Source organism: Nicotiana tomentosiformis, chromosome 10 (assembly GCF_000390325.3).
Source record: "Nicotiana tomentosiformis chromosome 10, ASM39032v3, whole genome shotgun sequence".
In the NCBI taxonomy this organism is placed as follows: domain Eukaryota; kingdom Viridiplantae; phylum Streptophyta; class Magnoliopsida; order Solanales; family Solanaceae; genus Nicotiana; species Nicotiana tomentosiformis.
Window position 1 is genome coordinate 10225251 of NC_090821.1, and position 12805 is coordinate 10238055.

The following is a 12805-nucleotide window of genomic DNA, read 5'->3' on the forward strand; positions in this document are numbered from 1 at the left end:
TGGAGTAGCGTATTCAAGATTTAAACTTTATGGACTCAATATGTACTCAATATTAAGGTTCTTAGTATTGAATCAATTAAATTTTAAAAGTTATGAGTTCATATCTATTATTCATTATAATTTTAATAAATTTTTATGCATAAATATATGTCCCGGCGATATATTCCCCCTGGGAGTACTAGATTACATCGTCTCTTTTTCCAGCACAAGTCGATTTGTTATTGTGTTTGGTACAGCTGAGATCAGAACATTATTAAGTACTAATCAGTTAAACAAGATCCATTCATTTACATAAACTCTCTCAGACACACATAAATTACCAAACACAGGAGTGAGTAGTAACCAATCAAAAAGACCACACGAAAGAAACTCATAAAGATTAAATACAAATAGAAAATTTTTTCAACCAGTAGTAGACTAGTAGCAGTGAATATCTTGAGAAATCTATTAAGGAAATAAAAGAAAAATCTTGAGAAATCTACATGGAGAAACATAGACCACAACTATTACTACTTTCCAATTGACACAAACATACAAAACTTACAAGGCTACCATGTAATCGAGCTGGCCCATCACAGACTGCCACGTGTCAAAAACCCACTTAATCCCCAAGATTTCATTGGATGAGATTAGATTCCATCACTGTCATCTAAATTCATATATTTCCCCTCCACCTCTCATTTCCCTTAGCTTCACTTCTTTCGAAGAACCACAGTTCCCTGCTCTGAAGTTATCGGGAAAAAAAAATGGCAGCAGAAATGGCTTTACTAAAACCAATTACCAAGTTCAACACCTTTAACACCACCACTACTCCACGGCTGAGCAACCGCAGACTGCCGTTCACAGTGAGAATGTCAGCCACCACAACTCCACCAACTTCAAAACCAACCAAGAAAGCTCAGAAACAAGGAATTAAAGAGTCCCTTTTGACACCAAGATTTTACACAACTGATTTTGATGAAATGGAAACACTTTTCAACACTGAAATCAACAAGAACTTGAATGAAGCTGAGTTTGAGGCTCTCTTGCAGGAATTCAAGACTGATTATAATCAGACTCACTTTGTTAGGAACAAGGAGTTTAAAGAAGCTGCTGATAAAATTCAGGGACCTCTTAGGCAAATCTTTGTTGAATTCTTGGAGAGGTCTTGCACTGCTGAGTTCTCTGGTTTTCTTCTCTACAAGGAGCTTGGAAGGAGGCTCAAGGTATTTATTTCTTGTTTTCCAACTCCTGTTTTTAGTGTTAATCATAGATATTATATGCAATTCTTGAGACTTTTTCTTTGGCTTGTTGTAGTTTGTGTTTTTATATTTGTGAAAATGTTAGTATAATTATTTGGTTCAAGTGGTTGAGCTTATCTAGGTTACTTTTTAGCTTCTGTTAAAGTGAAATTTGAATGTTTTCCAATTCTTTTTCTTTTTTCTTCTTTAGATTATAGTGCTTTGCAGCCATTGTTTGAAGAATAAGTTCTAAGTTATAGTTTGATTTCTAGAATGAAAAATCAAGTATTAGATGATTTGCTCATAGCATTCTCTCTAACACCTGTTTTTAGTGTTCAAGCTTCTGAAAAAAAGAAGAAGAAAAGCACATCTTCTGTTGCACATTGTTTGATATGTGACCAAGAAGGTTATAGTTGATTTCAGGCAGCTTACATCCTAGCTGTTTATGTTCATGTTCACTTATTGTTATCATCTTTTTGCAACCATAAAAGAACACCCCAACCCCAACACATAAAACAAGAACAAAAGGTTTGTGCTTTTGCCTTCACTAGCAAAGTTTTACTTCTGTAATTCCGTGCTCAATCTTCAGAACGGAGACTTTAATCATGGTTAGAAAAAATAAAAAAAATTAGGTAGTTCGTTGCCAATATTGAATAGCTCCTCCTTCCCTCCCCTCCTATAACCAACTAATGCTTGAGTTATTTATGCAGAAAACTAATCCCGTCGTTGCAGAGATTTTCTCCCTCATGTCCAGGGATGAAGCTCGCCATGCTGGGTAAGCTCAAATATTACTCTCTCTTTGAGCATGGTTAATCAGAAAGGAAAATTACTTCAATCTATGAGTACTGAGAAGGTTTGGCTGTTGGGATTTTGCAGGTTTTTGAACAAGGGGTTATCTGATTTCAATTTGGCATTGGACTTGGGTTTTTTGACAAAAGCAAGAAAATACACTTTCTTCAAGCCAAAGTTCATCTTCTATGCAACTTACTTGTCTGAGAAAATTGGATACTGGAGGTACATTACCATATACAGGCATCTCAAGGCCAATCCTGAGTACACATGTTATCCAATCTTCAAATACTTTGAGAACTGGTGCCAGGATGAGAACCGCCACGGTGATTTCTTCTCTGCTTTGATGAAAGCACAGCCTCAGTTCCTCAATGACTGGAAGGCAAAGTTGTGGTCTCGCTTCTTCTGCCTTTCGGTAACCACCTGCATTTGAATATCCTTTCACTATGATTACCCAACTGAAAGGCTTTCACATTGCCTTCTATATAGAGATTATTTCACCTGTTTGACAATAATCTTACTTATATTTTGACTACCAAAATGCAGGTTTATGTCACAATGTACTTGAATGACTGCCAAAGAACAGATTTCTATGAAGGCATTGGGCTTGACACCAAAGAATTTGACATGCATGTCATCATTGAGGTGATCACTGGGCCGTATCTTACTCTTTCTTTATCGTTGCTTGATTAGCATGCTGTAGATTATGCAATTCTATATGTTCTATTCTTCATTACTCTTGGGCTAGAAAACTTTGGGATGCTATTTCAGTCACACTTCATTATAACAAAATTGAATGAGACTTCCATTTTTATTAGCCCACCTAGCATCTTAAGTGCTATATTACTATGTGGTTAGTGTCAGAAGTGTGAGGTTCTCTTAATGAACAGATGCTCCTACAGAAAACAAGATTTTTGAAAATCCCTTTTCAGTTTTCACCTCATGGAAGAGAACTATATCTTTCGGCTGTTACTACCCCGAATTATCCACATATTATTTAATTTTGCCCATTTGTATATTTACCTTGTCCACATTATGTAGTACCTGCTGTTGGTACCTCAGTTTACCTTGTAAGTTGTTGCATGCAATTAACTTGTTAAACTGTTCTTTCTAACGTTATCTTTTTTTCTTTTTGGTCGTGAGCGTAGCATATTCACTAACCTAGCATATCTTGTGCAGACAAACCGAACAACAGCAAGGATTTTCCCTGCTGTTCTTGACGTTGAGAACCCAGAATTCAAGAGGAAGTTGGACAGGATGGTGGAGATTAACCAAAAACTACTTGCTGTTGGGGAGACTGATGACATTCCACTTGTGAAGAATTTCAAGAGGATCCCTCTGATTGCAGCTCTGGCTTCTGAGTTATTGGCCGCATATCTCATGAAACCCATTGAGTCAGGTTCAGTTGATTTTGCAGAGTTTGAACCACAACTCGTCTACTAATTTCCTTTTCCCTCGTGACCTTGTGAAAAAACAGAGATCAGTTCTTTTCACATAGAGGTGCATGTTCATTGTTGTAAGTTATATAGCGTATTCAAGAAACACTCTCCTGCGTAGAGGACACCCCCTTGTATTATCTTGATAACCTAGAATGAATTTCTTGTGAGTACATCATTATGTTTTCATCTCGACTGTTCTCAGTTATTAGTCGCTTCAATTGACAACGGTTTCTTGTTGCTCATACTCCAGGGAGAGAAAGGGGCACGTACTTACAAATCCTATGAGCCCCACATTCAAGTTCTCCTTTAGATTTGTATACTGTTTTGTGCAAAAAGAAATGGAAGACTTGAACATAAAGATCTGCAGATAAATTATATACACAACACAAAATTTAGTCTAGCACGTATGCAACACCTAACCATGAAGAGATTTGCAGCTGTAAAGCTAACACATGCTAATTCCATCATAAACTTCCCGATAACTAAGCACATACTTCTATTTCTTAGACAAACAAGAGTGGTGGAATTTCAGAATTTGCAGGTTATAGAAGCTCTTTTATTGATTATACAGATTTACAGACTGAAATTTAGTTACCTATTTCCTATGCGAATTGCAAGGCCAGACTCATCAGCAGTGCAGCCATTCATGAACCTTTTAATACTCCTGCAAATGCCATCTTTATCAACAACATGTTGAGAGAAATGGGATTTCTGTCAATACCCTTGGTGAGCCAAGCAGTTTACATGTTGACTAGCGAAAAACGCTTACAGATTTGTCACAGATAAGGCCTTCTGGCACCTTAGCTAGGAAAAGATTGTTGCATATACCCCCTCAAACTGACTTTTTTTTCCTTTCATCTTTTGCTTTTAGTCCTTTTGTGGAGGAACGAGCAATTTAAATGTCGAAAACGTCAATAAAATGGCCTCTAGGAGCAAGCCATAAACATGTATGTGTTCCTTGGTTATCTGATCCCCAAGAGTAAGCCCGCCTTGTACTTGCAAAATGTATATTAATCAACCATAATTACGTTACAAAAGTTAATGTGCAAACACATTTTATGTATTTAATGGTTTGATGTAATCAACTCATGCGAGTAAGGTTTTCCATTCACTAGTCGTAGTGCATGTCCTAAGTGAGGAGATGCTGCAAGGATGAAGCTAACCCTCTCCATTGAAGCAAACACCTCAAAAGCAAGAAATTGGTGGGAAACTATGCTTAGAATCAAATGATTAAATAAAAATCAAATAACTAAATGATACTGACAATCAAGAAAATAAGGAAAGGAATGAGCCATATTGTCAATGTTCGACTTTGGTTGTGCTATAACTATACCTATATGGGTTCTCAAAATATTGCCATTATTTAGCTATGTTGAATGAAGATGGAGCACTGTATAGGGTAAAATATGTTTATATTAAATGATTGCATGAGGAAGTGACACGTGGAGCCGAACACAGAAAATAGTTGAATCCGAAGGCAACGATCCTATTTGTTACTGGAGAGAGAATGATACTCATAAAGATGAAATAAATGTCTGCCTCCCGATAGCATTTAATGAGGAATATTCTACAGCATTAAGTACACGGCCCGTTACAAGGAATATGACATTCATTGTCTATCGTTACACATTCTTCAATTGCCCTCATAATTGACATTAAAGAGGGGCTTGATCCTAGGACTTTGTTCCCTAGATGCAGCTATAAATAGTGAGCTCCATTATCATTGAAAACAACACGGATTTTTCTCACAAACATGCGCTACACTCTATTCAAAACTCAATATAATTTTATCTTCTTGTTTATTGATATCGTTGCTATTGTCCCCAGAAGCCCTCCTCCCGGAATTACAATTTCTGCTATTTTATCTCCATCTCAAGGCTAAGTATTATATTTTTGTCTTATTCATCTATTATTATAGGATCAAATTAATTCATTTGTCTATAAATCACGTATAATTTAAACTGTACCGTTTTACGAGTAAACGGGGCTTAGACATTTATGTAATTAAGTTTGGTCCTTGCCTCTTTAACTAACGCATTTGATTATTTGTTCTTAGCAAAAAATCATAGAAAATGGCAGATAATGGTATTAACAACACACACAACCTTGAGGCCCGAGGAAATCAGCCTCAACACGAGGATTCAATCAGCGATACCCGTAGTGAGGGGAACGAGGCCACATCGGTCCACGGAAGGCGGTACCCATGACATGTTCGAGAGGCGACTCTTGATGATGCTGAAGAAGATCACGTCGTCGAAGCGGTAAGGGTGTTGGAGGAGCAACAACAGGCCATTTTAGGTTATCTCACACGGCAGGATAAGGTTATGATAGAACTGAAGCAGGCGTTATTGGGTGCTTCCAATAACGCGAATGAATGAGGTCCAGTTCCTCCTGGTGCTCCCGCAAATCAAACAACGCAAATAGTCGACAACAACACCCCGAGGGGCGAGGTCGGCTTCGATGGGACCGGGGGGAGCGTATCCGGTCATAACAACGAGAGTGATCCCTTCAAAAACGAACTCATACGGTTTATGAGGGAAGTGAATGCCCACATGGACCAAATTCCGGGTGCACCACCAGTGCTGAAAGGGCCGGACTCAAAGAAGTACACTCAATTTCCGTACAAACCAAGCGTGGCACTAGAATTAATCCCGAAGCGGGTTTAAAATACCAGGCGTGCCGAAATATGATGGGACTTCAAATCCCGAGGAGCATATCACCACCTATACAATGGCGGTGAAGGGGAACGATTTAGCTCCCCACGAGATCGAGTCAGTTTTGCTGAAGAAATTCGGAGAGACTCTCACGAAGGGAGTCTTGACGTGGTATTCGCTTTTGCCCGAGCATTCCATAGACTCTTTCAAGATGCTCGCGGATTCTTTCATTAAGGCCCATGTTGGGGCCAGAAAAGTACAGGCCCGAAAGGGTCGATATATTCAGGATTGCACAAGGAGACTCCGAGTTGCTGCAGGAGTTTGTAACCAAGTTCCAGAAGGAAAGGATGTTGCTACCGGTTGTTCCGGATGAATGGGTGACTGGAGCATTCACCAAGGGTCTGAATCCGAGAAGTCTGATGCTTCCCAGAAGTTGAAAGAAAGTTTGCTCGAGTTCCAAGCAACAACTTGGGTAGATGTTCACAACCAGTACAAGTCAAGGATAAGGATTGAGGATGATCAACTCGATTTCCCAGGGTCGGTTAAGGGTCGGGACCGAGAGAAGAATAAAGAGAAATCAAAAGATGATTTCGACACAGATCGACGGTCTTCGAGGAGCCGGTTTTTTCCTTATGAATGGGCTGAAGGACGCAACAGAGGTTTCCGGTTGGCGGATAGGTTCATTACCAATAGAAGAACCGATCGCGGTCGGAACAACAGATCATTACAGGACAAGGAAACATCAGGTTCTCGAGATTCTTCCTACCTCAGACTTTTAAAATATAACATCAACGTCAGTATAGTAGAGTTGGTATCGGCTATGAGGAACATTAAAGAGGTACGGTTCCCAAATCCAATGAGATATGATCCCAGCCAAAGGAATCCTAACTTATGGTGCGAATACCACGAGACAAACGGTCATCGGACCGGGGACTGCCGGCATCTGTGCAAAAAGGTGGAGACACTGCTGAAAAATGGCCATCTCAGGGAATTTTTAAGTGACCGGGCTAAAAATAATTACGCTCGCAGTCGTGATAACACAGAGCCCTCAAAAGCAGGAGAAAATTCCTCGCGCCTGACAATTAACATTTTCAGGGGAAACAAGATTAACGGGGTTACATTCTCGGCGGCAAAAAAGACGAAGGTGTCAGTAACCCACAGCAAGAGGCTCCGGGAAGTCGCTGAAGACGACATCACTTTCACAAAGGAGGGACCAGATGGATTGTTGCTACCGAACAACGACGCATTGGTAATTTCTTTAAATATATTAGATTTTAAAATTAAACGTGTTCTGGTGGATCCAGAGAGTTCGGTCAATTTTATACAATGGAGAGTATTGGAGCAAGTGATCACGTCCAAAGCATACCTCAATAGAGATGAAATGGTCGTATGCAGTAATAAATACCCAACTAGGAGTCGGGGTCGAATCCACTGGGAGCTAGGATGAGAGTTATGGGTATATATTTCAAATGAATAATTAGATTGCCTAGATTGCACCTCCACAGCAATGATTTGTTTCCTATTTCTACTGTTAATCTAATGATTGCAAGATAAAGAAAGTAGAGTAGAGATAATTATTTTTAAGGTTTTTCCAAATGGGTAAAAGGCCTAGGGTTGTGACCATAACCTAGTTGTTTGGCTAATGGGATAAAAACGTTAATGCTTATTTTGTTGATTTGGGTGTATTATAGCTCTCAACTCTACATTACCCACTCAATACCTCTCGGTCAGAGAGTGATTTTGTCCAATTTGGCTTTCTCAAGACCAAATGGGAATCACCCGAAACAGTCGATAAGAGTTCAAGTCGGGTTATTACTATCTCTAGATTGAACCCTTTAATTGGGGTAATCAATCTCTCAATTGACCCAATTCCTTGTTAGTTAAGTTATCCTAGACTAGGTCCTTCTTTCTAAAGTAGAGACTAAGTCAAATAGGCATGAAATAATGTTTGCAACCATTAATTCTACGATTAAAGCATGAACTAAGCTAAATAATCAACACCCAATCATAAACAAGCACTAAATTAGATATCTGTAAGGTTTACACACTAGGGTTGGGTCACAACCCTAGTAAAAGTCTAGCTACTCATAATGGGATTTGAAGAAAATGAGGAAGAAAAACTAATTAAACTCATAATGGAAGTTTAAAATGATTTAATCTAATGTAAATACACCAAAGTAATGTGAAACTTCCTAAAGTAGTAAAGAAAAATGGCTACAACAACTTCAGATGTTCAAACTTAACATAATTTTGTGAAACTCGTCTATTTATACAAGGCTAAAAATTTCGGATAAAAATGCCCCTCGGGAGGTTCTGCGGCCTCATAATTCCATGTGCGGTCCGCAGATTTCTTCATATGGTAGGGAGTGGAGTCCTGCGGTCGCATATTTCTGAACTGCGGCTGCGAGGAAATCTTCTGCGGCCACACACTTCTGGACTGTGGCCGCAAGGTAACTCTTCTGCGGCCGCACAATTCTTGTGCGTTCCGCAATTCAAAGAGGCTCCTGGACTTGGTCTTTTTGCATACCCTCTCATCTTCGACTCTTAGCCCAGTTTTGCGGCCGCACAATTCATGTGCAGTCCGTATTTCAGGCAAAGTTCTGCTAAACTTTTCTTCTTGGTTTGCGCGCAGATGGAATTTTGATGTCCGCAATTTCTTCTGCAACCGCAGAATTCCTTCTGCGGACCGCACATTTATTCTTATGTGCCCTTTATTGCCTTATGATTCAGAACACTCTTTTTTGAGTCAGATTTCATCTCGAGAGACCAAACTTCCAGCATTCCTGCAATTTTGCACAATTTTATTAGTTTCGGGAACATAATTCAATGCTTTTCGACTAAAACAGAAGCTAAAAGGCGCTAATAAGCAGTCAAAATCCCCACTTATCAGCAAGCCAAGCTCACTGGAAGCATTATTCCGACCACAAAACTCATTGCCAGGTTTAACCTAGCAAGTGTGACAACCCGATGAGAGATCCTGCTGCCCACAAATGCCGAAAGGGTGATGAAGACGACCCTTTTCGAGGTGGTGGATGGTGATATGGGCTACAATATTATCCTGGCAAGACCATGGTTGCATGAGATGTAAGTTGTGTCATCGACATATCACCAGTTGCTGAAATTCCCAACTCCTGAGGGAATTAAACAAACAAGAGGTGACCAACTGGCGCCAAGAGAGATGAATGCAATTTCGGTCTCCAGTAGCAAAGGGAAGGAGCATGCGGCATAGCAATTATAGGAACCGACGTCTGTTCCCGAGTCAAGCGAAGTCAACTAGGGGGAAGAGGCATCGAAATCTTATCAGGTGCCAAGGTATTTCCAGGTACCAGAAGAGACGGACGCAACAAAATCCATAGCGGAAGAGCTTGAGCAAGTAGCATTATTCGAAAAGTTCTTGGAGAGGAAGTTCCACTTGGGGACATGACTGCATCCCGAACTAAGGTCTAGATTTATTGAATTTCTCAAATTTAACGTCGATTGTTTTACGTTATCACATGCGAATATGACAGGTATCCCGCCAGTAGTAGTCGTACATAAGCTAAGCTTGGATCCCATCATTCATCTGGTAAGACAGAAAACACGTCCTATTACCAAGGCCAGAAACAAATTCGTCAAAGAAGAGGTAACTCACTTACTTGATATCGGTTCAATCCGAGGGATAAAGTATCTAGACTGGCTAGCTAACATAGTAGTAATTCCAAAGAAGAAGAATAAATTTTGCATGTGCGTAGACTATAAGGACTCAAATAAGGCATGCCCAAAAGACTCATTCCCATTGCCGAGCATTGATCAAATGATTGATGCAATGGCCGGGCATGAGTTAATGCATTTCCTCGATGCTTACTCCGGGTATAATCAAATTAAGATGAACCCGGAAGATCAGGAAAAATCTTCGTTCATAACAAATTTCGACATATATTGCTATAATGTGATGCCCTTCGGGCTAAAGAACGCCGGAGCCGCTTATCAGCGGCTCGTGAACAAAATGTTTGAAAAGCAAATAAGGAAAACCATGGAAGTTTACATAGACGATATGCGTGTTAAGTCTTTGAACATATGTGATCATCTTAAACACTTGCAAGAAACTTTTGACAACTTAAGGAAGCATAACATGAAACTTAACCTCGAGAAGTGTGTGTTCGGGGTCAGCTCCGGCAAGTTCTTGGGATTCCTGGTGTCACAAAGAGGGATTGAGGTTAACCCTGATAAAATATCGAAGACATCCTGAACCAGCTATCAAGCGTAAAAGAGGTGCAATGGCTCACGGGTCGATTGACCGCTTTGAGCAGGTTCATTTCCCGGTCTTCAAAATAATGCCATCATTTCTTCTCGTTACTCAAAAAGAAGAACAATTTCGAATGGACCCCGGAATGTCAACAGGCTTTCAGGGATTTGAAAAGATATTTGTCAAGTCCTCAGTTACTATCGAAGCCGGAGGAAGGCAAAAAACTGTTAATCTACCTAGCAGTCTCGGAGGTAGCAGTAAGCGCTGTTTTGGTCCGTGAGGACGAAGGTACGCAATCTCCCATTTATTGCGTTAGTAGAATTTTAACGGAAGCAGAAACTCACTACCCACATATGGAGAAGTTGGCCTTATCCCTAGTAGTCGTCGCTCGAAAGCTAAGGCCTTACTTCCAATGTCACCCGGTAGTTGTAGTGACCACCTTTCCCCTGCGGAATATCCTTCATAAACCTAAACTTTCAGGTAGGCTGGCCAAGTGGGCCGTCAAAATGAGTGAATTTGACATAGAATATAAACCCAGGACTGCGATTAAGTCATAAGTTTTGGCCGACTTTATGACCGATTTTAGTCCGGGATTGTTACCTTTGGCAACCAAAGAAGAAGTGATGGTATCAAAATCGACATCAGGAGTTTAGACCTATTTACGAACGGAGCTTCAAAAGTAAAAGGGTCCGGGCTCAGCATAGTATTAACCATGCCTTTGGGAGAAACCCTAAGGCAGGCCATAAGAACGGTTCCTCTGACTAACAATGAAGCGGAGTATGAAGCTTTGATTGTAGGGCTCGAATTGGCCCGGGGACTAGATTATGAGGTCATAGAAATCAAATGCGACTCCTAGCTGGTGGTAAATCAGGTCTACGGGATGTTCACGGCCAAAGAGGAACGCATGCAACAATACGTAGTGAAGGTTCAGGTTCTGCTTGCTCGGTTCTGTGAGTGGTCAATTACACATATCCCGAGGGAAGAAAATGCGGAAGTGGGCGCATTGGCTAACCTTGGCTCATCTACGAAAATGAAGGGATCGGACTCTGGTACTGTCGTACAGCTTATGCACTCGGTTCTGGACGTAGATAGCTGCTACGAGGTAAACGCGACTAATTTGGTTTGGGATTGGAGGGATGAGATCATTTATTACCTCGATCACGAAAAGTTGCCTGAAGATCCTAAGGCATCCCAGGTGCTGCGCATTAAAGCATCACGATATAGTTTCAAAGGAGGTCAATTGTACAGGAAATCTTTCCAAGGCGCGCTGACCCAATGTTTTGGAGCCTCCGAAGCTAATTATGTTATGCGAAAAGTCCACGAAGGAATTTGTGGAAATCATTCGGCCACAGATTCCTTAGTACTAAAATTAGTAAGGGCAGGATACTATTGGTTCCGATGGAACAAGGCGCTAAAGCTTATGTTCAAAAATGCTATAAGTGCCAACGCTACGCATCGTTGGTACATCAGCCAGTAGAACCATTGCACTTAGTTTGTTGCCATGGCCGTTCATGAAGTAGGGAATGGATATCGTCGGACCACTACCGCCGGCCCCTGGTAAGGTAATGTTTCTTTTGATTTTAACTAACTATTTTTCTAAGTGGGTTGAAACAGGTCTTTATCAGAAGATTGTTGAACGTGAAGTGGTGGATTTCTTGTGGGAGAATATAAGTTGCAGAGAGACTATTTGTTAGGGTAAAATATGTTTATATTAAATGATCGTATGAGGAAATGACATGTGGAGCCGAAAACAGAAGATAGTTGAATCCGAAGGCAACGATCGTGTCTGTTACTAGAGAGAATGATACTTATAAATATGAAATAAATGCCTGTTTCCCGGTAGCACTTAATGAGGAATATTCTACAACATTAATTACACGGCCCGTTACAAAGAATATGTCATTCACTGCCTGCGATTACACATTCTTCAATGACCCTCATAATTGACATTAAAGAGGGGTTTGATCCTAGGACCTTGTTCCCTAAGTGCAGCTATAAATAGTAAGCTTCATTATCATTGAAAACAACACAGATTTTCTGACAAACATACGCTACACTATATTCAAAGCTCAATATAATTATATCTTCTTGTTTATTGATATCATTGTTATTGTCCCCGGAAGCCCTGCTCTCGGAATTATAATTTCTCCTATTTTATCTCCATCTCAAGGCTAAGTATTACATTTTTGTCTAATTCATCTATTATTTTAGGATCAAATTAATTCACTTGTTTATAAACCATATATAAATTTAACTGTATCATTTTATGGGTAAACAAGCACTAGGTTGACAATGTAATGTTTAATTTGGGAGTTTAAGGTATATAAACACTAGAGATAATTTGTCTTATTTTTAAAATTAAAATAATAATTTATCTTATTTTTAAAATTAAAATAATAATTTATCTTATTTTTAAAATTAAAATATTATATTTGAAGGAGGCTTATTTATAAATATTGAGTGACCTCAACAAAGAAT

At 39.8% G+C, this 12805-nt stretch overlaps 1 protein-coding gene across 1 annotated transcript; it reads left to right on the plus strand.

The window, feature by feature from the left end:
• The first annotated feature begins 664 nt into the window (after positions 1-664).
• Positions 665-3634, plus strand: LOC104089135 (magnesium-protoporphyrin IX monomethyl ester [oxidative] cyclase, chloroplastic). The gene is made up of 5 exons (XM_009593971.4): positions 665-1205; positions 1931-1995; positions 2097-2424; positions 2556-2654; positions 3189-3634. Exons 1-5 carry the CDS (start codon positions 747-749, stop codon positions 3450-3452), a joined length of 1215 nt encoding a protein of 404 aa, XP_009592266.1. The 5' UTR covers positions 665-746; the 3' UTR covers positions 3453-3634.
• Positions 3635-12805: the final 9171 nt, after the last annotated feature.

Coding starts and splice junctions, on each gene's coding strand:
- LOC104089135 (XM_009593971.4), top strand. CDS start 747: ATGGCAGCAGAAATGGCTTTACTAAAACCAATTACCAAGTTCAACACC. Junction 1,206..1,930: donor AGCTTGGAAGGAGGCTCAAG/GTATTTATTTCT, acceptor TTATTTATGCAG/AAAACTAATCCCGTCGTTGC. Junction 1,996..2,096: donor GATGAAGCTCGCCATGCTGG/GTAAGCTCAAAT, acceptor GGGATTTTGCAG/GTTTTTGAACAAGGGGTTAT.